This window comes from Penicillium cosmopolitanum (genome assembly GCF_028827165.1).
Source record: "Penicillium cosmopolitanum strain IBT 29677 chromosome Unknown utg000004l:1.0-4361866.0:1.0-4365735.0, whole genome shotgun sequence".
Classification (NCBI taxonomy): Eukaryota; Fungi; Ascomycota; class Eurotiomycetes; order Eurotiales; family Aspergillaceae; genus Penicillium; species Penicillium cosmopolitanum.
This window is the reverse complement of record NW_026622674.1, coordinates 50,136-75,710: the sequence shown is the minus strand read 5'-3', so window position 1 is coordinate 75,710 and position 25,575 is coordinate 50,136. Positions and strand designations below refer to the sequence as shown.

Sequence of the window (25,575 nt, the reverse complement as noted above, 5' to 3'; positions counted from 1 at the left end):
TTATAATAACGTGTATGTTATCAGATCAATAGTCAAGTTATCCATTCACTTAGGAAATTTATACAGCATCGGGCAGGTAATGGGCAGCCTGAGAGCGCCCACCAAGAGTACGTGAAAGGGCTGTGCTAACGTCAACACGGGACCTGACACCAGAGTTACCTGAACGGAGCTCGTATGAAAACTATGTGGAGCGCGGGTGGGTGTAACAGTACCGAAACAGTAGGACGGTTAATATCAATATCAATCCTAATCATAAGAGGCGATATTGTAGTTGAGAGCATCGTTCGGCTACAACCTTGGAATCAGTGACATCTCTCTGCACCATAGCTGGCCCTAACTCAGCCTCACCACGAACCTTGGTGGTTGCAGGGCCTGTCAAATCATCCTGGATAGAGACAAACTCTATCTGATTGATTCATATTGATTCAATTGAAAAAGAGGGCCACTACTCCGTACAAGGTTACACTAATCGCAGCCAAAGTGACATCTACTTACCCTTAGGTGAGATCTACTAAGTCCTAGGTGAGTGTAACACTAATGTCTGAGACTACGGAAGGCTGGGGAACCATGCATCCATTTCTTATCAATAACCAATGATATCTCTGGCTCGCCTCCCTCAATACCGCTAAGACAACAGTAACCCCGCACGCTAACCCCACAAGCCCCTAGGGGAGTAACTATAGCAGCCACCGACCAGCAAAGAAGGTAGCGGTAGCAATATCGTCAGATGGCTAGGCGGCTACCTAATATTAACCCGACCTAGTTAAACTTCTGCTGTTGCGCTCCCTAGTCGCTGATAAATAGGTCGTCTTCTCCTAGTAACCTTCGTCGAAGACTCTTGTTTGTCTCTAATATACAAGTTGTTCCACCTTGACCCAAGTCTCCGTCCGGCCCATCATGGTTAATGATACGACTGGCACTGATCCGACTTCAGACAAAGGGTCCGTGCCTGCTCATAATGTCGAAGAGCCGGTTGGTGATCTCCAGCTTCCCCCAGGATGGATGTATAAGTCGTGGGGGGTAGGGCGCTGGCGCACGCCCTGGTATGCTTCCCCGAGGTTCCAGCTGGCTATGGTCGCCTTTGTATGTTTTATGTGCCCCGGCATGTTCAATGCTCTCAGTGGTCTGGGCGGTGGTGGCAAAGCCGATCCGCATTTGGCAGATCAAATGGTATTGCGCACCTTCTGAGTAGGGAGTAGAGAATCAGCAGAAATGGACTGATCGATCTTGTCAGAACCTCACCCTGTACAGTGTCTTCGCTGTTGTCGGTTTCTTCGCTGGCTCGATCGTCAATTGGATTGGGATCCGACTGTCACTCTCCTTCGGCGGAATCGGATATTGTATATATGCGATCAGTCTTCTCGTCTCTGTGCACAAATATGTTCCAGGTTTCAACATCTTCGCTGGTGCCTTACTGGGTGCCTGTGCGGGTATCCTTTGGTCGGCTCAGGGAGCTATCATGATGTCCTACCCCCACGAGCACCAGAAAGGTCGGTATTTTGCGTGGTTCTGGGGTATCTTTAACATTGGCGCCTGTATAGGCAGCCTTGTACGTATGGGACTGCTGCCAGTCATTGCCTCATCTAATTGACAGTTCTTAGATCGCTCTCGGCACAAATATCAACGTCAAAGTCGCTGCCACTATCTCCGACGGAACGTACATCGCTTTCATCGTTCTTATGTTCTTTGGCGCTTGCCTAGCTCTCATGCTCTGCGATGCGAAGAAAGTCATTCGCCGCGACGGGTCCCGGGTTATTGTTATGAGAAATCCAACATGGAAAACCGAGTTGTACGGGCTCTACGACACGCTCAAGCACGAACCTTTTGTCATCCTGCTTTTCCCTATGTTCTGGTCTTCTAACTGGTTTTACACATACCAAGGAAACGCAATTAACGTCGCCTACTTCAACACCCGGACGAGGGCCTTGAATTCCTTCCTATACTGGTTCGCTCAAATCGTAGCTGCGACTATAATCGGCCCACTCCTGGATATGACTTACTTCCGTCGTACCGTACGTGCTCGCAGCGCGTGGATCATCCTCTTCATCCTGACAATGGTTATCTGGGGTGGTGGCTGGGCCTGGCAGAAGAATTATACTCGCGAGTCTGTAAACCCCGAGACAACCGACTTCCAGCATTGGGATTGGACGCATCCTGGATACGTCGGGCCCATGTTCTTGTACTTCTTCTACGGATTCTACGATGCAGTCTGGCAAGGTGTTATCTACTGGTCAGTCTTCTCCCATCTCTTGCCCCTTCCCCTGCCATCTCCCCTATCCATTCATACCCCCTCGTATCAAGCCAACTAAAATCCCAACCCACACTTCCAGGTACATGGGAGCTCTTTCCAACTCAGGTCGGAAAAGCGCCAACTTCGCCGGATTTTACAAAGGTATCCAATCTGCTGGTGCAGCCGTGATGTGGAGTATAGACTTCCACAATACGTCTTACGCAGCCGAGTTCGCCAGCAACTGGGGTCTACTTGGAGGATCACTGCTCATCGCGGCTCCGGTGATCTTCCTACGCATCAAAGACCATGTAGATATCGCGGATGATCTGCAGAATACTGATGAGACGGTCAAGGATGTTCTTCCTGTCGGACATCCGGAGAAGTAGCTGAGAAAGTTCTACCTAGATAGCCGTGCAAGGGCTGAATGGGAGGCCCAGTCTCATTTTCGCTTATTGTTAGCCCTCTCGGCTCAAATGAAACTTATTGAGCACAGATAAAAACATGTATAATTGGGGACGTGTTCTGTAGTGTCGGACCTTATTGGAGGCCTAAGATAAGATTATAACGGCAAACCAGACACTTTCTCGAGAGCGAAGGCTATGCTGGACTTCACCGAGGCATCACAACCGTTTCGCAGTCTACACTAGATCGATGGTTGGCTTCCAGGGAGATGACTAAACATAGCTGTACTGATCTCCATCTGGCCAAACTCGGCAGACCTCGGAGAAATGGCTTACACAGCGTAGACACATACTGCCACTTTGCACATGTTTTTGCCATTCCAACACCGCGGTATTTGGAGAATATTGTAGCTTTTAGGATCAAAAAGAGCTTTTTAAAAAGAGAATGTGTCTGTTCTTATTATTATTGGTTCTAGAATTATGAGTACATGAATTCAACACAGCTATAAAACTTTATATTTGTTCCTTCAAATCGCTCAGAGTCATAGTGACCAAAAGCTCCAGTGGTCCAAGGCCTCCAGCGTGGAGTAAAAGTGACTGCGACGCTAAGACAAGCTCACAAAAAATGTCGCATGAGTGTAGGAGAGACAAGATTGTTCTAGAACTCTTCAAAAGGTGCGCGGCTATTGATTAGAAAAGATCTTTTTATCATCATCACAGTCACCCTTTTGTAATCTACCCTTGTGCGTCTTCAATCTACCCCTTTCAGCGTCAAAAATTGGGTTGATCCATATGTTTCCAGCGTTTTTGTTCTCAGTCCCTGTCCTAAAAATGCTTTGTGTAGCAGCTTTTGTTATCTTAGCTCAAGAATCCATAATACAAAAACAGAAAGCGAGACTCGACCCACCAATGCCTGTAAGATGATTATTGATATAAATATTTTCCCAGTGATTTTTTGGTGCTTGGTAGACTTCATGCATGATACTGAGGTACGGGTGTGATTTTGTGATGCTATTCCACCAGTCCCATACTTCACGGTGAAGTGGGCCATGTGCATATGCGTGTACATCTTCCAAGGTTCGAAAGTATGTCGCAAACATCAGTTGATTTGCCGTTGAACGCTCGCCAATTCCCAGCCAGGAGGTTGCACCGAGATCTATATTGTGAAATGTATTTAGTCTGACAGACCATAGGAAGATAGGGATCGATGTGCTTACAACTGTATTGCCTCGCATTGTTTGCAAGCTGAGCCTGCATTTGATTCATATAGTCCCCCAGCACTTGAAAGCCTGGGCCGAATATCCCCATGGGACTGTTGAGGGTGGAAGACCGTGAGACTGGGTAACTCTGAAATGCCAGAGAACACGAATATGTTAGTGGTGGGGCTTAGACTTACTGGTTTGAACGTGCGGCCAGTAAAATTAATGCAACGCTTTGATCAGCAGCCTTTCCTGAGAACACCCCATTTCGGTCGGGGAGTAACGCAGTGAATTTGCCAGCAATAACGCCGGCCATTTGAGGATTTTTGATAAAGCCAAGTGTCGTGAGACTGCTCTTGACAAATAGGAATAACATCATGAGAATAGGTGGTAGAACCGCGTACGAGCTCGGAAAAACTAAGACAACGAAACCTTGAAAAACAGCCCCCAGAAGTAGCCATGTTGTCAAGGCAAAGTTGTCACGGAGTAACTAAGGCTTCGTTTAGATCTGGATAAAGGACGATAAAAAGAACCCTCATCATATGTCAGGTTGAGCGTAGATAGGTAGCACAGACATTAATTTGCAGGTTCCATTCAGTTCGTTTTCTTTCGGTTGACGGGGCAAGGAGCGGTTCCAAATTCGTGATCGGGCGGTTTGCCGTCATTTTGGACTATATTTTGAATCTTAAGGGTAGTTATTTGAAGAGATGCTAGGTAAAAAAGAGGGCCTTGCAAGAGGAATGAAGAGGTAAAGAGGATGATAAAGTGAAGCGGGGAAGGACAAGGTCTGGGCCATGACCTAAACCTTTCAAGGAAAATACTACCTCGGGATCGAACGATCAGCATTGTCTATCGTCAAGGAAATAGACATTGACACTGTATTGACTCGTCAGATACATCTATGGTAACGTGGGGACTACAATCTTTACAATACCCCTTGTTTGATTTACTAGTACTTTCGCTGCAAAGCGCCACTCCTGATTTGTAATCATCGAGTCACTGGCATTCTCAAAAGGTATCTAACCCCCACGAAGCTCAGTAGATTAGTTCTTGTGTTTATTCACAAATCACCTGTCCAAAGGCTATACATAATTCGATCGCTGTACTGTATTATCCCTCTCCTCTCTCGTTCATTAAAGCCACACGCCATCTTATTCTAGCTTTCCTTCAGCCTTGATCTTCTTCATACGCTCTTTGATTATCTGCACAACATGCTCAGCATAACCTGGTCCTAGTGGCGGTTTGGACACAGTTATATCTATCTTTAACCAAGGCACTGAACTGACCCCCCGGTATACTTGGCGCATTTTATTGATTTCCTCATTACTGTAAAGAGCCCCTAGAAAGATAGCCACAGAAGGCTTGGAATATTCTATGGTGCCTCGATTGGGCTCTTCAGCTATGGGAGGGGTAAGCCCTTGCAGCAGGGGTATTTCGACCGCTCCTGAGGTGCTACTAGTGATGTTGTGTATAACTACAGATGATATTAGCCTTGAATATGTACTTGAACAGTGACTAATTGAATTTATCACCCACTTTCGTACTCAGGTAAGTAAAGAGGTTTGACAGCGTTGAAAACCTGCGGGTTGGTACTGCCACACGTAATGACTTGTAAAGGTAACATTCTTTGCGAGATTAATTTATGATCAAAAGAACGAGTTATGAAATAAACAAAATCTTGTTTAGGATATAGGCATTTATAACCTTCAGCGAGTGAAATGAAAATGATCGTCACTGCAACTGCTATTGGCTGGCCGAATCAATTCCCTAAACGGGACAAGGCTGAAGTTTGCTGACGCGATCAGTTCGACCCTCCCAAGGCCCCCCTCTAGAAAGCGAGCTTAACCTACCACTTTGGTCAGAATTAATTGAGACAAGCCGGGTCCAAAGAGAATACTGAATGCCGGTTAATATAGCCGAAGTTGCTATTCTTGCCGACAGCGACGCTGTAAGGTAAGGAGGTCCTGGCATATGCGAATACGTTGTGTCCACTGATCAATCGAGTTCCAGTGTGATCTTGCAAGTCCTTCGTGAGAGCAGGAATCTCCTGTTTGGGCTATCAAGATGAGGTTAGCATACGCTTCCGCATTGCCAATAATTCGTCGTTTTAACCGAGCACAAAACATCATTGTCGGAAAACACGTTACCACGGCCTGCCAATAGCCAAAGCAGACCCAGCCAAAGACAGCTACATTCCTTCTGTCTAGATAATATACGAACCTCCCTAAGTATAGAGTTACAGTATAATCTATTAGTCCTAGATAAGTTCTCGGTCGAGCTTATAGATATAAGTATAGACAGTAGCATATTCGCTATTATTCTACACATTATATCTACCTCACAAGAAGGTTCCTTAGACTATAAAGTCTGCGATACTATTATATATATATATCTAACTAGTACAATAGGGATAATAGCTATGATAGTTAGCAGAAGTTAAGCCTATAGGACCGCACTAAGGACCGTCAATACAGCTCTAAATAATCCTATTTCATATAGAATAACAGTAACTTATTAGTGATTTAGATATTTATTGTTTATAAGGTATAAACTATTCATCAGTAAAGAATTAAAGACAAGAATACTGATTAATCTAAAGTTTCTATCAAATCCTAACCTTACCTCTATTACAGGATCAGAGGAAGAAAACTATTACTATCGAGGCATAGCTGATTTGATTAATCTCTGGGGCTCAGTATAATCTTCTAGAGAGGACACGCAAAATCTTATCTGCTTCGTCTGTTATTATACCGTACAGCCTCTTGAATCTATATTTTTAGTCCGTATCTCTAACAATACTAGTAAGCCGAAGCACTCATCACCAGCCGAGAATCCCCTATCAAGATGCTAAGCTAGATTAACAAACACTAACATTATATAAACTATCTGATTATACCCTAGTTCAAGCATATACTCTTGACTACTACTGCACTTATCTTCTCAGTCATATTCAAAAGATAGTAACTAGTAATTCGAATCTAGTGATAGCCATATACTTGTCTATATTGCAACAGATAGATAAGATAGAGAGAATTTGGAGTTCTTCATATAATTCAGCATATCCGTCAGCACAGTCTATTGGAGTGCATATATATCAAGGAAATTTTCAAAAATTTCTCTCGGCAAACATTTTAAACTTTCTGCTCTGTACTTTCTAAGCCAGTTGCTTACGACAGCAGTATATTCAATTCACTGTGATACATGAAAATTGCATTGCAACTTTTCACACCACAGCCACAAAGATCTTAAATATGCAGGGTATGTTATAAGGTATTGGTCACTTACTTAGCGACAGGTCCAGTCTTTGATAGGCAGATGCAGTTATGGTTTACAGATCATTAAGGACCATCGCAATATCTCCTATTTCGTTAGGCTGGCAGAGAAATACGGCGAATTAGATTTGTATAATAATCAAGGAGCGACTTGGTTTTCAATTTTAGCTATAACTAACTTCATTGTTTTTCAATCTTATATTATTTCCCCTTCAAGACAGACTACAAAGGCCAGAAGGGATACTGCCGCGTTCGGGTCGCGGACGGCGGTGACGACAGTGTTGTTGGACATGTCAGGAATTGCGCTGGACACGAATAAACCTTTTCACTTATTCGTATTTGAGAGAATTTTCGAGATGATGGGATTACTGGGCCATAGATTGGTTTCCCTTTGACTTTCAGATCACCAATTGATTGTAAAGATGACAATGCTCCTTTCCTTCTTGGAAGAATGTATTTGCAGCTAAAGGAAAGGTATAAATCGAAGTCGAATAATTTGCGAATAATGTTGAGATAGGTATATTGTATTGTGTTAATTTGACTTAAGCAGCTATCATTACAGGGGCAGGGTGTCTCATATATATCTGTTCTCAGTCCCTGCCATAAGCTTTCGCCACCGTCATACTCAACAAATAAGCAAAATTTATTCGTTCATTCGTATTCGTGTCCAGCCCTAGTCAGGAAGGTGGCCAGGATGCCGTGGCCGATGCCTAGGAGGAATGTTGCTTTAGCGGTGTGATCTGAGCACCGCATTCAGAAAGGGAACATGCCGCGGTTGGGTCCCTTGATGAGGGTGATAGGAGGCTTCAGCCATGGTTGTCTTTACACGCGGAGAGTTGCCAAGCCGCTCTGTACTGTCACTTATTGACTTCCGATACGTAGCATCCGAGTACAACTAGAAGACGGTACTTGGTTGAGGCTTTGCACCCATCGCGATTCTGGCGTCCAAATGAGTGGCGTCAGCAAAGTTTAGCTTTATCCCACTTAAGAAATCGATTCGGCCAGCCAATAGTAGCTGCAGGGACGATCATCAGTGTATCGCTTGACCACGAATATAGATACCTTCACCAAAACAAGATTTTCTTCATTTCAAGCATGTTCTCACATTCATAACATTATCTTGTCCACAATGGAGATAATGCCGCTAAATTTCGTCATTTCATATACTTAAACATCTGGTTGAATCATATTTGTGGTGAAAATTATCATATGAGTGGTCCTTATACAGGTGTCGGACCATCAGGTTGCGTAAAATTTTCAAAAAAGAATGACATTTTTACCTAAGCTAGTCACGTGAATGCAATGAGGGTCTCCCTTGGACCTGGGCCAGTCTATTGGTTGTTGGCCGTGGTAATTAGTTCGACCCTATCATCCAGCAAAAAATGAGTTCCGCTGGAACTGGGTGGACAGGTGGCCTGAACGCGAACGGGACGCCTTGTTTAAAGCTTTCGGCAGTAGGTTTAATTCATGGGCCAAGCCTATTTAATGCCACTGATTCTGTCGTGATAACCACCGCATTTCCGCACAAAAATGCTCCTGAGATTCGTTTGGATGGAATTATTCTATAATTGACTCTCTTCGCTATCCCAAGATGACCGACCAAGTCAAATACAGGAATGAATATCTGCTGGTCAGATCCGCGGCTGAAAGTGAAAGGTTCGTCGTCCAATTTCTGAACAATAATGCAAAATTTGAACGCTGATGAACCTCGTGAATTCAGATTGGAGCTGCAGTATAAATCCTGACAAGCGAATATCGGGTACCTTCTACATGGGGCTATTGAACAGCATGGCCATATGCGAATCGCAGACGTTGGTACAGGAACAGGGTTAGTCAACCGTTATTATTGCTTGGAGCTAAAAGGAATTTCGTGTTAACTATTTCTTAGGATATGGCTCCGGGAGCTTGCGGAGGCTCTGCCAGAGAACTGTCAGCTTGACGGGTTCGATCTGTCAGACGCTATGTTCCCGAGCCAGGACGAATTGCCAAGAAACATTAAATTTTATCATCAAAACTTACTCGAGCCGTTCCCAACCGAGCTTATTGGTCAATATGATGTTGTCAATATTCGATTGATGGTAGTTGCGCTGTCTGCTGGTGAATGGGGACCAGCTGTGCGTAATTTGATGACGCTTCTCAGTATGAAAAGCCTCAAATCTAACGCTTTCAGAAAAAAAGCTAACAAGGGACAGAGCCTGGTGGATGTCTGCAGTGGATTGACTGCATTGCACATGAGTGTGTCATTAAAGGGGTGCCAGAGGGAAAACAAGCTAACCATGCCTTTTACTTTCACGACCTATTCCGCCGAGTCTTAATATCTCTTGGCAAAACCCCAAAGTAAGCTTGAATATTCTTGTCCATAATAGTGTTAGAGATCTAGTGGTGGAACTGATCTTATTTCCTTTTAGCATTGCCGCCCTGCACGGGATTTTCCAGGACAGCGGTCTGGAAGCCTGTGAAGAAGACATAATTACCCTGGACCGACCGAGCGCACGGGAGGAACTGAGTCTTACGGTGGTTGATGGGATAAATAATTGTCTAACCGCGGCTCTTGGGTTGCACGAGTTGGATCAAGTAGAATCTGTTGATGAGATTCAGCAGCTCAGAGAGAAAGCCTTAGGTGATTTGCATAGCACCGGGTGCTACTACTGTTACGACGCTTATGTCATATTGGGAAGGAAAGCAGGAGTCACTAATTAGAATTTTAATGGACCTTGTTCACTTTTGGAGTAGATAAGGTTGCATCTTACAAGACATGGTACTAACATCTATTTTCCGCCCTTATATTGCGGCCTGTTGAATCGTTTTATCATTGATTATATGCTAGCTTGATTGAAACTGCAGTTTTAATCTCGATAAAAAAATATTCTTAAGTCGTATCCGAGGATTTTAACGTCGCTTCAACATTTGTGAGGCAGCTACCACAAACACAACAACGCATTGTCTCAACTTTCATAAGCATGAGTTTTAATCTGTCAAAATAGGTTCAGACGATTACTTCGATATGTAGCATGAAAATAAATTCGGCGGCGTCATTTAACTTGTTCTCAACGATGACAATTGCTCATTTCGGTCTCGGATATTTGACGCCAACATTGACCAGCCTATTTTTAATATGAGGATGTTGAGATATTTTGTTTTCTTGCTTCCACTACCATCAATTTCTGTCCAATATACTAGTCTCAAAGTGTTGTTTTACAAGAAGAAAAATCGTATGCCTGAGCCATGCAAATAATACTGATACTCGAAGATATGATTCCCGGCGATTGGCATAGTAGGGCCGACCTCAAATGGGGGACGAGCAAGCAGGAAACAATGGACAGATGCGGCATTTTTGAGTGTTGCGTTGAATATTTCCATGAAACCTCCTTTGAAATATTACATATCTCGAAGTACCAAACAAGGACTCATGTTACGATCATTTCCCGTCAATCCCTTTTGCCGGTTCATCTCCTGGTGATCATCCCGGCCCACCTGCCAGACTGGCAATTAAGGCGATGGATAGAGAACCTCTATGTGATCCCCCCGATGCGATCATCCCGAGACTTGTCTCTAAGAAACACGATGCACCGTACCAGCCGTCTCAGTATCCCAAGAAATACCACCCAAGCCACTAGGAACGATGCTTGAGCAATGTAGCTCGGACGATTTATGGCCTTGCGAAAACACAAGCCCCCTCCGAATCCCTTGGCGACTCGAGACTATTCTCGTCCCACTCAACGCCACGCATTGCCTCAGCAGTTGGCATCGATACAGTGTCTTGGAGCCCTTTGCCAGCCCCGCATATCTATTCTGGAGAATATATCTCGATAACAGGACTTGGAATATTGCACACATTACATTTCGGAGAGATACAAAGGTGTAGAAGCACCCTTTCGGGCCGCCCTGGGGCATGGCATCGTGCTCTCATCACAAGAAATTACCACAAGAAGATATCGGCTCGGGTTTGGTATGACAGCCCTTGCCAAATAGGCACCGTGAGCACATATTATAAGGCCAAAGCTTGCAGAAATGCTAACAGGTAGTGTGTCTGTATTGCCAAAATAAATGTAGATTTTGATGCTTATTTGAGGTTCTGTTAATTGGTGGCGCTTCACAAGAATAGTGACCTCCTGAGATTGTCATCCTAGAAAAAGGGCTCTCTCAAAACAAGGCTCTTGTCTTTATCAGCTCTCTAAGAAGGACTTTTCAGGACCCAATGATACTTATAAAGACGGATCCTGGTTTTACTATGCATGACCGGACGTATTGGAACGCCGCTCTCCTGTACGTCCCACAACGAGAGCAGCTAGGGAAATCAGTTTCTCCTCCTTCCCAAGGCCTTCTACAGTCACAATATTCTTCTCTTTATGTGCGGAAATCAAGAATATTGTATTCGTATCATCAGCTGTTGCTGTACGGTAACGGTAGACTAGGTATAGGCTCCTGAGGTTCACATTATAGAGCGTATATCCTTTGCATTCTGACTAAACTTAAGAATGAGAATCGACAAGAGCAGGAGGGAGAAAACTGGACTTTGTTGTGATATATACAATACTTCTGTGATGAGCTGGTCAATCAATTATTCGCGCCAAGGCCTTGGCAGTAGGGTTAGGAAACAGTTTCTCAGTGTACGTTCGTTAGGGCGATTTCGGGAATCACTGTACTATGAGATTTCCCATCGCAACGAGGTAGTGAATGTACATAAAAATATTAACAGCACCGCAGATAAGCTCAGCACCTGTTCACCGTATTCCGCTTGCTACCCATCCATTCGACGGGCCCGACAACGTAGGTCGCTCGAAAAAAATATTTTGGGGACACAACGTTAAATATGGGGGTTCGGGAACACCGTGTACTATGCAAAAGATAAGGTAAGAAAAGTCCTTTGGACCGAAATCGATGCCAGTAGTATCAGAAGGGAAAAAACGGGCCATTATATCAAATACAGGCTAATACCTGGGTTCGCATACCAATATATCCGAACGACGTTGAGTGTCGTCGAATAATCATCACCGAAATGAGCATTTATCATCGTTGAGAACAAGTAGAGGCCGCAGAATTTCCTTTTATGCCACATCTTAAAGGAACCCCCAGTATCTTTTTCGGCTAGTAGAAATTCTGTTTATGAAAGTTGACACAACGCGTTGTTGGTGTTTCCACCTGTGGAAGCTGCGCCATTAATGTTGAAATGATGTTGAAATCCCGGAACAAGACTCCAGAATAGTTTTCTATTGAGATAAAAAATACAGTTCAACCCAAAGCAGCATAGAAACGGTAACAGGCCACATTGTGAGGGCCAGCTCGGTCAAGACCCTCACAACACCGCCTTTAGCTTGTCTACTCTCGATAGGGAAGTAAGTTCATGGCAGATATGTGCATCAACCCTAGCTCCTGATACCATGCTGACGGGAATATTCCTTGAGAACCATCCCTGCATCTAGTGTTCCCACAAATAGAGTCGACGTCTCTTCCCTGCCTGGATTTGGCAATCTTACTCGGGTTGTGAGAATAGTGAGTAATGCAGAATCTCCATGTGATCTCTATTGACTATTTACGATAGATCGCGCCGAAAGCAGCCCTGCACATTGATTGAATGCTGGCATAATAACCCAATGCTCCCCCGGAGCTGGTTGGTAGGATTTTATCAGGCTTCGTAGTCGGTCATCGGCTGACGATTCGCGAGGTTTGTAGGCAATGCTTACATACAGCACAAACTTCACGCGGTTGGTCAATGCTCCCGATCCTTTCCACCGTCGCCAGCAGAATCACACGCCGTGGAGTCCTTCCTGGCGTATTGCCATTACTATTGCCTTTATTCATGGCTATGAGGTTGGATATGGATCTCGGTTGGGAACTTGCCTATTACTAACCTGAATGAATTGCCAATTTTTCTTTTCCTTTGTAGGTTCAAAGACAATATTGCGCCCGACGCGACCGAGCCGGCCCGACGCACTACGTCACGTGGACTCAATGCACTGCGATACACCCGCCTCTCGTGCTGGACGAGCCCGATGGTGCCGGCTATTGACTTATAGTACACTTGCGCTCCCATCGCCATAGACATCTGTTGGAACGTGGCCGCTTCGCTCGACGTATACATGGGTTTCAGCTCGCGAGGGCTCGGTATCCTCCGGTTGGGCAAAATGTAGTATTGCTGAAGGTGTTTCCCCCAATGGGAGCCTCCCATGTTCATCCCAGTGACCGGGACATTCAACAGGATTGTACAGATGACAACCCGCCCACAGGTTTGCTGACTAAGACCCAACTCGTTGGTCTGGGTTTTCGTGGGCGGATTTTGGCGAGGCCTTGACTACTACTGGTGACGTCACACTTAATGTCACGACAAGCTCTTCCCAATTCCTCACTTCACAATGCTTGTCCCGAATACGTTACTTATGTGGGTTTACGCGATTGTGAAAACTTCACATTAGCCTGGCCCGAAGACGCGATAACTCGATTCTCTGGCGACAAGTGTTCGTCGCTTACTCGAACCGACCATGCAAGAGACAGGGAACTCTCAAAGTCCTCATCTTCATTATCCCTTCGAGCACGTCCCATCGCCAGATCGCTCTGTTTTGACCCACTATCATCACACGATAAGGGATGGTATCAGAGACAAGCATGATTTCCGAGGCCTTGGTATTGTTGACGACCTGACGGTAGTATTGTCCAGATGGGGTTGGTCAACGTCGCAGGATTGTAAAGGTCGTTCCCAGTCGGGAGCAAACATCTCAAATCAAGGGCTTACAAGGCTGACAACTGCCTCAAGCTCAACGGATAAGCGTTCTGATCGAGATGATTCGGCCCAGGCCCAGAGGATCCCCACAGCGACCACCCAATCAGAGCAGACATCATTCACAGGAGACTATGGGGTATTCACCAAAGTCCTCTATTACAACAATGCCAGCACCGTGCAACTTTTCGAAAAGAAAGAACCAGCTTCCCAGCCAATATTATCGCCGACACGACTCCGGAAAGGGTCCATGCTGACGAAATTAAAGCATGCTTCTATGCCGAAGCCAATAATTAGGGAACTCTATGCAGTCAGAGTATTTCACCATACCAAAGCCAACTTGAGCTGGGTGCCTAATCTTCCACACAACGGAAGTAAATGGCCTCCCCTATCTAATCCAAATGTTGTCTCCCTCATCGATATTCTTTACAATAAGCAAGGAAATATTTGTCTTGTCATGCCCTACTATAGTGGTGGGAACTTGCACGACTTTCTGCAACAAGAAGCGAGGGCCAAAGACAACCTGTCCCTCGAGGAAATCAACTGCTTAGATGTCCAGATATTGCGTGCAATAGGCTTTTTACACGAAGAGGGGATTGCCTATGGGGACTTGAGGCCAGAACATATACTCCTCACGGCCCGAGGTGCGGTGAAGGTGGGAGGCTTTGGAGAGGATGAAGATGCAGTGCGAGAATTAGTCACATTCTCCCGTCGTAAAGATTCTACCACTCCTCAGTCGGGACTCAGCTTTGGAAAATCCCGAAAATCTAACTCTAAGTTGCTCCTGTGTGTACGAAGAAGTGTGTCGGAGTTGAGTACTCCTTATCTACCTCCGGAAAGGTTTTCCGGTCGCCGTGACTCTGTTCGTCAAGGCTATACCCACCAAAGTATTTACGATGTTAAGGCAGGTGACATATGGGCATGTGGTATGATCTACATGATCCTACAGTCTGGCCGACTTCCGTGGCACACCACCAGAACAGTGGATCCTGACAAATCATATACTGAATATCTCCATTGCCGTTTGAAGCAAGATGGATATGGCCCTATACAGGCTCTGGAAAATGTAAGTTACAGATCCGATTGCGCCAGATTCCACACGCTCAACATGAATATAATATCTAATACTTCACAACACAACAGAACTGTCGGAATGTTATTTATGCCATGTTACATCCTGACCCGGGTCTAAGGATTACAGTAGAAGAGATTTTGAGCTCCGAATGGGTCCTGGGAACTGCTGTTTGCGAGGTTGGGGAGAAGGGGTTGTAATAATCCTATCATTTTTTTGTTTTTACCTCCAAATATGGGAATGAACTTACATTCCACAGCCATTGGGAATGCTCTTGGCAGATTTCAATGCATTGTCGCAGGCCCACGTAACTCCCAGGAGATACGCTTTATTCAGATGCCGGCCGACGATCTATATACTGACCGGGGCTCCGACTAGTCTCCCGGGAAATCTGCCTATCGTATAACTCAGACCAAGATTGTTCGCAAGACGAATATTTTCGCTTCCTCCAGATCCTAGTTTCAACCTGCTTATGGCCTTCATAGTCTAGCGTTACGTTCTTTGTGTTGGTGCCACGTGTAACTAGGAGATATCTGAAATCAGCATTTCGGGCAATTCAAATTTTGGCCTCTGAAATACTTCGTCTCCGATTTCGGGTCAAACATAGACCACAGCAAGGGTAAATATAATCAAATCCTCAGAAATCATATTGAGTCAATTTATGGAAGGTCTATCTGGAAGAGCCAGGATTGTATGACCACCCTATTACCCTTGTCCCAGCTAAAAAAATACAAGTAGATTAAGACAACAGCCGGATGGAAGGCCCAAAAATGCGAAATGTAGGCTCTCGATTCGCTCTGGCGAGAGAGGGTACTGGAAGTTTAACTGCCGGATTGTCTAAAAAATTACCTGGCAGGACAAGGAATTGTTGTAATGGCCTGAACATGTCCAATAGTATCAGATGATTGTTTGAAGGTGTTGAGATTGGTTGAGCGATCTCAGGGGTCTCTTGATATATGGCTTGCTATGAAACCATACTAGGACGAATTGGGTGAACGATGAATAAGCCTATCCTGAAGGGTCCTAGTGGTAATTGACCACCCCCTCAGTTCATCAAACAGTAGTAAGCACAGAGGCCAGTATGAGCAAACATGACTTGAGAGCATTAAGGATCTGAAGCTCCTCTATAATAGTACTGATAGAGCTTAATCTTGTCGACTCACAATGTTTGTAAAGCTTACTTCGTAAGTTATTAGCTAATATACGTCGAATATACAATAAAGTAAGAGGTTTACTTAACCGTATTAATATTCCAGCCGATATATACTGCTAAATACAACGTATAGCAAGATTACAGGTTCGGTTAACTAAGGATATTAATCTCTTATACAATATATTAGAGAACTAATTACCTAAAAACCTACAACTATACGTAAATCCTAAAAGTAATTAGGTAAATTTAGTACTCTGACTACTAAAGATACTGTTCGTTTTGTAAATGATCGAAAAACTAAGGATGAACGAAAGGAATATAATACGGCTATCCGAAACCAGACACCTTTAGGTACTTCTGCTATCCCACCCTAATTACTTTTGGACAAACGTACCTAGATTATATACTGATAAACGTTATAGATAACCCCGTTACTTTTTAAAATATAATATTCATAGTGGTGGTGGTGGTAGTAGCTAGAATAGCAATTTTATAATTGTTGAGAGCAGAATTTTATTGACCCCCGGCTAACCCACTCCCAGGGGGAGTAGGTCGGCCTTAGGCTTCAGGCATCCCAGTATGCCGCCTAACTAATAGATCAAAGTCATTATTTATATAACTGCTTCAATCTGGCCAGAAGACAGTAGGCAGCAGCAGCTAACAGCGTAAGTTTTTACTAGATTATTTCAGAAGTTTTGAGAGTAGTTAGCCTGTACTGAAAATTTCTGCAGAGGAAGTCAAACAGTCCATTATAAGCCGCTTAATATTGTATAAGTTATCCTAATGTATTACCTCTGCCTATCCTTATAGCCAGGGCTATATTGAGAACCTTGATACAGATGCTGTCAACTTATGGTTTGGTCTTATTATGATCTCTGTCTATTGGAAAATATTGCTGATACCTCTTTCTAATTATAGAATAAATACTAAGATAGTACTCACTATACCTAAGCCGTACTTCTCTATTGTCCTGAAAATTAAGGATCTATGATAAGTCGAGATACTGACTCTCAATTTGTTTCTACTTCGCTGTTCTAAGATACCTGCTTGAAACTTCTATTTTTCTTATATTGACGGGACAAATCCACAAAGGCCTAGTGCCCTTTGATTAGCTATATGGTAGAGTTCTAATATATTTTTATCTCTCCTAGCTTTATCCTGTCCGACTAAAGGTTGACTGTTACTGTTTTAGAAACTTTCTATTTTCCAATAGATATGATCTGGTCCTATACTAGACTGACTAAGCTTTTATAGTATTCAGTGACAATAAAGAATAGCTAAGTATCGATAACCACTAAGAAAGACTATAGTTTCTCTAGGAATAATATTAATCAGTAATAGATCAAGCTTTGGCTATAGGCTTTTAGCTAGCTCTATCAAACCCTGATTATAGCTAAGTAAGCGATAAGCTAGGCTACAGTACTAGATCTACCCTAGATCTCTTATAGTAAGAGTAATCGTTATTAGGTTAGTTCCCAGTTTACTCTAGACAGAATACTATGAATATCTCCTCTAGCAAGACTTTATTTTGACACAGTTGAAGATTTACCTAGTATACAAACAAATAAAAATGAAACAGCTACGTATTAGAAGATATAGCCTATACCTGTTCCCTGCGGAATAGAGTGATCCTAGGCCTTGTGTATATATGATCAAGCTGACGCCTGATATATTATCTCTAGTTTGCCTATACTAATGCTAGACTACATTACAGTAAGTCTGTACTATCCTTAGTCACCAGAAATCATACTGATATAGAGAGCTAGTAAAATATAGTCCTAGTCTGGCTATTCCTATAAGTCTGATCAGGATAGTATATTATAGCTGGGTTAAGAAGATCTTATCTAGGCTATAAGTACAGTGAGTAGCGAATATATATCTTATACTAATTGCTGATAATTAGTGCTAGATTAAGTATATCTAATAGTAAATTACTTTGGCTGTGTCCTAATACAGACAGCAATTCAAAGCTACTACTACAACCTATTCTATAAACAATGCTAGTAAGTAGGTTCTTATTACTGAAATTTTAGGTAACTATCTGACTATATTGCTAAATTACTGATATAGAGATAACTGTTTTCTCCTAAATACGGCCACGAGCCAATTAGATACTCTCTCCTTAATATTACTATTAAGCAACACAGACTCGCTAGCAGAAGCAGCCTCATGAAGCTTACAGCTAGTCGGTTATATTGACGGTCATAATCTCCTGATGATCCTAAAAGTAGAAGATTAGTTTTTGATACCAGATGTTGAAGGTATGTTTGTTGACTTTGAATGTAGCCGCTGATGTTTCTTTTAGTGTGGGTATGTCACATGTGTCCTACGCGACGCGCTACGATGGGTCAGTGTACACTGCCTTGTCCCCCGTGGCACACGTCCGAATACCGGCGGATGCTGACTTCAGTTAATATGCCTACGTGACTACAGAAGAGAGGATTCACTATTCTTAGTTGAGGTGGAATAAAGTCAGAATCACCTGTAGAGCGAATGCTCAGGAAATAACTCTGAAAAATTCAAGTGGGTCGTGATTTCAAGGGCAAACTATATGAGCGACCGGAGTACAGTAAGGACTTTACCATACACTTCACATAGTTTTTGAATTGGCAACCCATGTTGATTGTACCATCACGCAACCCCTAGCTCATAGTCGAGTTGTTTCAGAAATGAGACTACATACACAGTGTTTTGAATACACTGCACTTTGCTGTACTACCGGATTGAAGCTGATGGACATCATCATTTAACACTGTATATCAGCTTTCGAAATATTGGTAGAGGAACGGTGATCTGCGCTATGACGGCGATGGGTGATTACCGGTTGCAGCCACTTCACCGTTCGGCTATCGCGCCGCACTGCACATAAACAAATGGACTCACTGGTTCCGTCCCCATCAGTCCATCCTCACTGTTTAATATCCCGGTTACTGAGATAATCGTGGGGGCCAGGATCACGTGCATACATTATACCTGTCGACCAGCCTACTTGTATCTAAACAACATACAACAACATACAATCAACTCCCCTCAATAACATGAACACCGAGGCAACCTTTGTCAATAAACAAAACCCGCGATAGGTTCCCCGTGGGCGGGTAGGAAAAATGAAAGTCCGCCCTGAACCCGCGGTTGGTGAGGTCTACTTTCCCCACTCACACGTGATCAATGAGGTCACATCCGCGAAATCCACTCAGCAGTTAAACTTTATTGTCAACATGAAAAATAATTTTCAACCTCAATGACCGTCAGGCGCACCTTTCTCATCTGGAAGCCGAGATAGTGGGCTCAGAATGGCCAAGGTTACCTGCGAAGCCCCCGTCCAGGGCATTGTCGGAGGATACACCGGTAACAGCTTCGCGGTTCAAGCCACCATCTCTGGCCTGCTAAGCTGCGCCCTGTACAGCGCTCTCGAATTGATCCTCCTGATTTTCACGGTATTCAGTAGCTACCACGGCCTTTATTTCTGGAGCCTACTCATGTCCACATTGTTGGGTGTGATACCCGATGCGCTCGGCCTACTATTGAAGTACTTCGAGCTCGCTACAATCTGGATCTCCGTCACACTATCAACGGTCGGATGGACTATCATGGTAACCGGCCAGTCACTAGTACTTTACTCACGGCTGCACCTGGTAATCCTGAATACTAGAGTGCTGAAATTCGTGTTATGGATGATTATTTTCGATGCTATTACCATGCAAATACCGCAATTTATTGCCTCGTACGGCGCAGTCTATGCCTGCCATGGGCATTTTACGCGCTTCTTCAACACCTGGGAGAAAGTTCAGCTTACTGTATTCTTCGTACAAGAAATAATCATCTCCACAATCTTCATTGTCGCGACTACGAAAATTATGCGTTTTAATCCGACGAGAATCAAACGAAGATCCAATATCATGTACCAGCTTCTTCTGATCAATTTTGTCATCATTTTGATGGATGTTTCACTTTTGGTACTGGAATACATGGGGTTATTTATCATTCAGACAGTGCTGAAGTGCTTTTTCTATACTGTCAAGCTTAAGCTGGAGATTGCTGTGCTGTCGCGGCTAAAATCTTTTGCTCGAACGGTTTACGACCAAAACCCTGAATTGAGCGGATTGACTTAATGCCCAGACTCAATTATATGTACACATAGGCTGTTGGAACAATGGGTGCCTACCTTCGAGTGGTTTCCGGTTTTAATCCCCAATGGGGAGGCCAAAGTGAATCCGCAGTAGTTGTGCGATCCGGCCCGGTGCGATGCACTTCGAGTGAATATGTTTGCATAGTTCCCTCCTGTCGAGACATTACTCGTATGGACAACTTTTGATAATGAGGTGGCATCGGGAGAGAGAAATTGGCCTTGCTGCCCATCGGGAGCTTTAGTTTTGCAAGTGTCTTGCTGGGGCTCGCGCGTCTCGTGGAGTCGTTCTTGAGATTGTGTCTACCCGTCCTCAAGAACGCTGTCTTTTCGCTTCAACCATTTCTTTGTTTGCGTTTGGGACCCCCAATGATCGAGACATAAAAAGCCATCCTCTTCATAAGTACAAAGGGTCGGTCTCCCGCGGTCAGAACAAGCCTGGCAGGAAGATGCCTCTCGATTATATCCCTTTTTGGAATCGCGACACTGGATGCAGGGCCGCCTTAATTAACTCCTAGCGCTTGAAATTGGCATGGTGTGAGCATCTGTCATGGCAGTCATAGCTTAGACAAAGAGTCTAGCTCGGTATCTCTTGTCACTTCGAATAACGACCGAGCAATGTTATTGAGCACACTGAGCACCACCGACTCAGAAATCTCATTTCTCGAAGACACGCAACATGATATTGTGAAATCCTCAACGGAAGCCACACTACTGCTGCTATATTTATATGAGAAACTGCAGCCATGAAGGGCAATATCTATAACATTCCTCCAAGACAGTGGTTGTGGGTTGTGCAATTTTCGACAGGAGAGTCGGCGGACCTGTTGACGTACTTCAGCCTCCAGTGGTTGATCGAGTCGCTACCTTAGACGATAAGGTAATGTTTGTAGTACTGAAACGGCAGAAAACGCCCGCCTTGGCTGTCTATCTATCTACACATTGACTTAGATGAAAATGGCTTGTGAGCTAGTGAACTAGCGACCGCGACATAGTAGGAATGCAACATTGAAGTGATCCTGGGAGTTTGTTCGATATTTCGAGAAGCAAAAAAGCTCCTTAGGTTGCCAATGCTGATTTTCGAAGCAGCAGGCTGGCCTTAGAGCTCTCGGCCAGCTTCAGGAACTCCGTGCTAATACCAATTTATAGTTACGAATGCGGTACCGCAACCAGAGCAGCGGGCTAGCCCGAGGAAAGGGAGCCATGAATCTTAATCCGAATCCCCCACCAAGCTGTTATTCTTTCCTCTGACTTTGTGCAAACCCTCAGTCTCAGACACCTGACAAGCACTTATGTCAAATTATGGTTTGTCACACCTTCCCGTGGAACAGTGCCGTCTGGAGGTCTAGAAGGAAATAGTCGCACATACAAGATTTGCCCAAGGAAATCCTGTTTCTCATAAACATGCACCTCCACGGCAGCTCACTATGGTCCCTGTCCCGTTTATCAAATAAAAAAAATACCACAGGAGAGCAAAACCAGAGGCCATCCCGGTAGAGTAAGTCCAGACGCTATGCCAGTGGAAGGACGACTGGACTCTGAGTTTGTGGGTGACGCTGTCTTCGTGCTGGTCGACCCACCGCTTGACCTTGAACTTGTGGATGTTACCGTGGCAGTAGCAGAGAAAGCTGTCAAATTTTGCCATCTCTCAACCACATATTGAACCATGGTGCTGTTGTATCTTTGAAGGTAGAGACCGTGAACCGCATCAACATGGCCTGCGTCGCAAAATCTGTCACCCTTGTCACACCATGATGTCATGCGGTCGGTGTATTTCTTGCACACGGTGTTATTCGTTCGCGAGAAGATCTATTGAGAAACGAGAGAAAAGTCAGTTGGGCCAAAAATGTTAATATATTTGCCCCCAGTGTTACTGCTTACTCCGTTGTGAACACTTGTGCCGCGATCATAGGTTGTGTTGGCAATGTGCGTTGGGTCGCCAAACAGGACGGCGGCAATAACTAAATCTAGGTCAGCTTGAGCAGATTCTCGAAAGAACAAGAGGCACTGACCACTGTTTTTAACGACATCTGGCGATAGCGGTGCATTATGGTTGAAATCGCCACCAGCGCCACCACAAAGGACATCAGAGACTAATTGAGCGCCCTAGTAATCAGTGGGTCAGTATCTCCATCAGTAATTTACGCAATCCTCTTGTCACATACCTGCGAGTAACCCAAGAGGGCCATTTTTGAACCCGGGCAGGACGAGTGGTACTCATTTGCCAGCTGCAGCATCACATTTGCCCCGTCATTCTCTGACTGCACATAGTCATTCAGCGTTGCAGCGTATTCCACGCCCATGATACTAGAGTCCTTTATTTGTGCTGCAATGAGCTGCGCCAGATACCCAGGGCTCCCGGAGTTCTCGGGGTAAAGCCCATCCTTACTGGCAGCTGCTGGTTCTCCAGTGCCTCTGGCCACAATCATGTAAAGGCCATCAGTGCAGTTCGGGTTCTTTGTCGCTGTAGCAACGGCCAAGAACCCAATTGCGAGCAGGGTCCCACGCATATTGGGCAATGATATGATAGAGAGAATGGAATCTGCTGTCTTTGCCTTTGCCTAAAGAAGAATATTGGGACCTTTTCAATATTTACATATAAATACATGTATTATCAGGCGTCCCATCTGTTACGGGTGAGATTAGCATATTCTTGCAATCAACCTATTAAACATGTGAATACAGAGAGATGTGCTTTGGGCACCGACTCTGCCTTTATTTAGTCAAAACTCAGCTAAGCCTGGCTGTCTCCGCGACTTACTGGTTAGATTTAATTGGCCTATTTGGTAATTAGAGCCTCTAATTACCAAGCATGAAGCCTCTCGTTCCTAATTTGTCTCACCCCAGCTGGCTCTATCCACGAACTTGAAACTAATCCCTTATTTATTATTCTCACTCTCATCATGGATATTAAACGATATGACACGGGCGCATGGGCATATGTGCGGCTGTTGTCGCCTCAAACTTTGGCTACATTGAATTATTTTCGGACCCGGACACGTCATATAAACGACCTCTGGGCCCGGAGGAAGCCGTAGACAGAAACTTTGAATTAGGTCGGGAATCATTCAATCAAGAATTTTTAGATTCAATGCACTCTGTCTGACCCAATCCATATGCTAGCTGGTCCGGGTAAGTTATGTCTTGTTTGTTCATGATAAAAACAGGCATTCTTGTTGAGGATCATGTCCATGATCAAGAAATTGACATCTTCTGACATCTTCTGTTATACGACAATACAATATTAATATTCCACATCATCCCCAGAGTACGCTCTCATGTTATAACCAAGCACATCGGCACTATTGAAGGATTGCGTAGGGTATACATAATCAGCAGATGTAGCAGGAATATCTCACTGCATCTCATGGGGTTTATATTGAGCTGATAACTCTGCTGGCGCACTCTTCGCTGGAAGCTCTCCCATTTGAGCATTCTGCGCTGGTAAATATGCCTGGCGCTCTGAGACCTCTGGTGCTGTTTTGTTGGATTCCAGTAGACATGATCTGTATTGCTCTTAAGGCAGTGTAGAACAGGGGCGTGCGGGGAAAGGCTATATGGCAAGGCCATATAGTGAGAAGCGGTTTTGACCAGTGACATGTTGGACCAAATGCTGCTTGGTTGCTCGTTCCTATTTCAACCCACTGACCATGACGTGGTTGCCCACCTTTGGCCTTGATATATAATTGATTTCTTAACGGATCGGAATGATTATATTTACTTTGTTAATATTCAAACCTGAACTATTACTAGTCCCTTCTCCCCCTTCAGTGCGTATCAATAATCTGTAAGACGAGTTCAATCTCCATAAGGTCTAAAAAGGGTTTTCTCATTTTTCCGTTTGTGTGTGTGAACTGAAAGATGCCCAGAAAGTCAAAATCTATTGAAAAAACGTAAATATGACGAACCCTAATGATATATTTGCGACCATTTTTGGGTGTTAATGTCAGGATGAGGAGTGGGTGTACTGGCTAGTACGAGAGATGTCGAATAGAATCAGATGATTGCTTGATTGTAGGTGTTGAGATCGGTTGAACGATCTCAGGGGTCTCTATATTCAACTATGGCGTATTATGACACCATACTAGAAGGAAATTGGGTGAACGATGAATAAGCCTATCCCGAAGGGTCCTAGTGGTATTTGACCACTTCTTCAGTTTGTCAGTTAATGCTGTAGATAATATGCACTCCTGAGGCACAGTGCGTCATTTTGGCAGGTGAGCTGCGGCATTCAGCTTTCTTCAGATTGAACGATTATAGGTTGGAGGTATCTGACAATTGGGCGCCAACTTTGAGTAGGGTTGTGTTGTTTCACAAGATGCCCAAACTGAGGAGTTTATTCGCTACTGGTATCAAGCTGTTTCTATTAGCGCCGAATGGTCTTCCTAAAGTAGCCTAGCCCCCCCCCCCCCGGGTCCCAACCCCTCAACCCCGCGCATTTGAACCGCCATACCGCCAATTGTCCAGCCTGGAAGGGCTAGAAATACAGCACAGGGAAATCCGAATCAGTTTCTACTTTGAGAGACAAACCGAGTTTCTGCGCCCCGGAGTTTATCTTGTGCTAGTCAACTGTGTATGCAAATCTCATCAAAGATGCCAAACACTGGTAAACCCAGTCGTGATTGTCACCGCTGTCGACAACGACGAATTAAGGTGCAGGAGACCTGTGCAAAAGACCTGCCAAGAAGACTACCTAATAAATCTTACAGTGCGATCTCGAACGTCTGGGATGTGGCCAGTGCCAACGGAAAGGACTTCTATGCCCCGGGTATCGGGATGTTCTCGACAACCGGTTTCGGACAGAAACCGTGTCCTCATTCCTGTCGAAAAGAAGGAAACATCTGTGTGAATCCGGGAAACAAAATACAGGCTCTAGTAGCTCTAGCCAAGTAAAAAAGGACTCCGAAAATAAGCCACCCAACCCTGCTGACAACCAACCGAGGGTGGTTTTCAACGTCTGTCTCCAGGTTTGCCCCGGAGCTCAAGATAGGTGGCATGTAACTAATACATCCCTCTGTCTATGCAGGTCCAGACAAATTCGGAGCCCCAATACTCTATTTCCGAGTCATGGGATGATCACTTAATGCCCTTGGTCCTGAATAAGCTATCATGCGATGACGTTAACGGCAACCACAAAACTATCTTCAATGCCATCCCACGTGTGGTCTCCATCACTGATAAGGGCTCTGCCCTGTACCAAGTCTGCGACGCAATCGGCCGAGTCTATATAGCAAATATGACAAACTCTCCCACCGCAAGATTTCAACAAGTCTATGCCTACGGAAAGGCGATCACCGCCATTAATAGGGACCTCCGGGATCCTCAACGTTGCAGGGGCGATGAGATCTTAGTAGGCGTCTTCTTGTTGAGCATCTACGAGGTATCTCTATTAATCTATCTATCGCGT

General features: G+C 44.5%; 7 protein-coding genes across 7 annotated transcripts; 5 read left to right on the top strand and 2 right to left on the bottom strand.

The window, feature by feature from the left end:
* Nucleotides 1-897: 897 nt before the first annotated feature.
* On the top strand, nt 898-2,616 carry N7509_001458 (uncharacterized protein; the record flags this gene model as incomplete). Its single annotated transcript, XM_056626095.1, has 4 exons — nt 898-1,170; nt 1,193-1,549; nt 1,602-2,230; nt 2,331-2,616. The coding sequence occupies 4 exons, from the start codon at nt 898-900 to the stop codon at nt 2,614-2,616; spliced, it is 1,545 nt and encodes a 514-aa protein (XP_056491890.1).
* A 1,277-nt stretch (nt 2,617-3,893) lies between these two features.
* On the bottom strand, nt 3,894-4,206 carry N7509_001457 (uncharacterized protein; the record flags this gene model as incomplete). The annotated part of the gene is made up of 2 exons (XM_056626094.1): nt 3,894-3,978; nt 4,028-4,206. The coding sequence occupies 2 exons, from the start codon at nt 4,204-4,206 to the stop codon at nt 3,894-3,896; spliced, it is 264 nt and encodes an 87-aa protein (XP_056491889.1).
* Nucleotides 4,207-8,693: 4,487 nt separating this feature from the next.
* Nucleotides 8,694-9,802, top strand: N7509_001456 (class I SAM-dependent methyltransferase; the record flags this gene model as incomplete). The annotated part of the gene is made up of 5 exons (XM_056626093.1): nt 8,694-8,751; nt 8,852-8,930; nt 8,991-9,241; nt 9,295-9,439; nt 9,511-9,802. The coding sequence occupies 5 exons, from the start codon at nt 8,694-8,696 to the stop codon at nt 9,800-9,802; spliced, it is 825 nt and encodes a 274-aa protein (XP_056491888.1).
* Nucleotides 9,803-12,778: 2,976 nt separating this feature from the next.
* On the top strand, nt 12,779-13,119 carry N7509_001455 (uncharacterized protein; the record flags this gene model as incomplete). The annotated part of the gene is made up of 2 exons (XM_056626092.1): nt 12,779-12,930; nt 12,990-13,119. The coding sequence occupies 2 exons, from the start codon at nt 12,779-12,781 to the stop codon at nt 13,117-13,119; spliced, it is 282 nt and encodes a 93-aa protein (XP_056491887.1).
* Nucleotides 13,120-13,581: 462 nt separating this feature from the next.
* On the top strand, nt 13,582-15,089 carry N7509_001454 (kinase-like domain-containing protein; the record flags this gene model as incomplete). Its single annotated transcript, XM_056626091.1, has 2 exons — nt 13,582-14,883; nt 14,961-15,089. The coding sequence occupies 2 exons, from the start codon at nt 13,582-13,584 to the stop codon at nt 15,087-15,089; spliced, it is 1,431 nt and encodes a 476-aa protein (XP_056491886.1).
* A 4,246-nt stretch (nt 15,090-19,335) lies between these two features.
* Nucleotides 19,336-20,154, top strand: N7509_001453 (uncharacterized protein; the record flags this gene model as incomplete). The annotated part of the gene is made up of 1 exon (XM_056626090.1): nt 19,336-20,154. One exon carries the CDS (start codon nt 19,336-19,338, stop codon nt 20,152-20,154), a length of 819 nt encoding a protein of 272 aa, XP_056491885.1.
* A 1,460-nt stretch (nt 20,155-21,614) lies between these two features.
* Nucleotides 21,615-22,678, bottom strand: N7509_001452 (uncharacterized protein; the record flags this gene model as incomplete). The annotated part of the gene is made up of 3 exons (XM_056626089.1): nt 21,615-21,977; nt 22,050-22,274; nt 22,334-22,678. 3 exons carry the CDS (start codon nt 22,676-22,678, stop codon nt 21,615-21,617), a joined length of 933 nt encoding a protein of 310 aa, XP_056491884.1.
* Nucleotides 22,679-25,575: the final 2,897 nt, after the last annotated feature.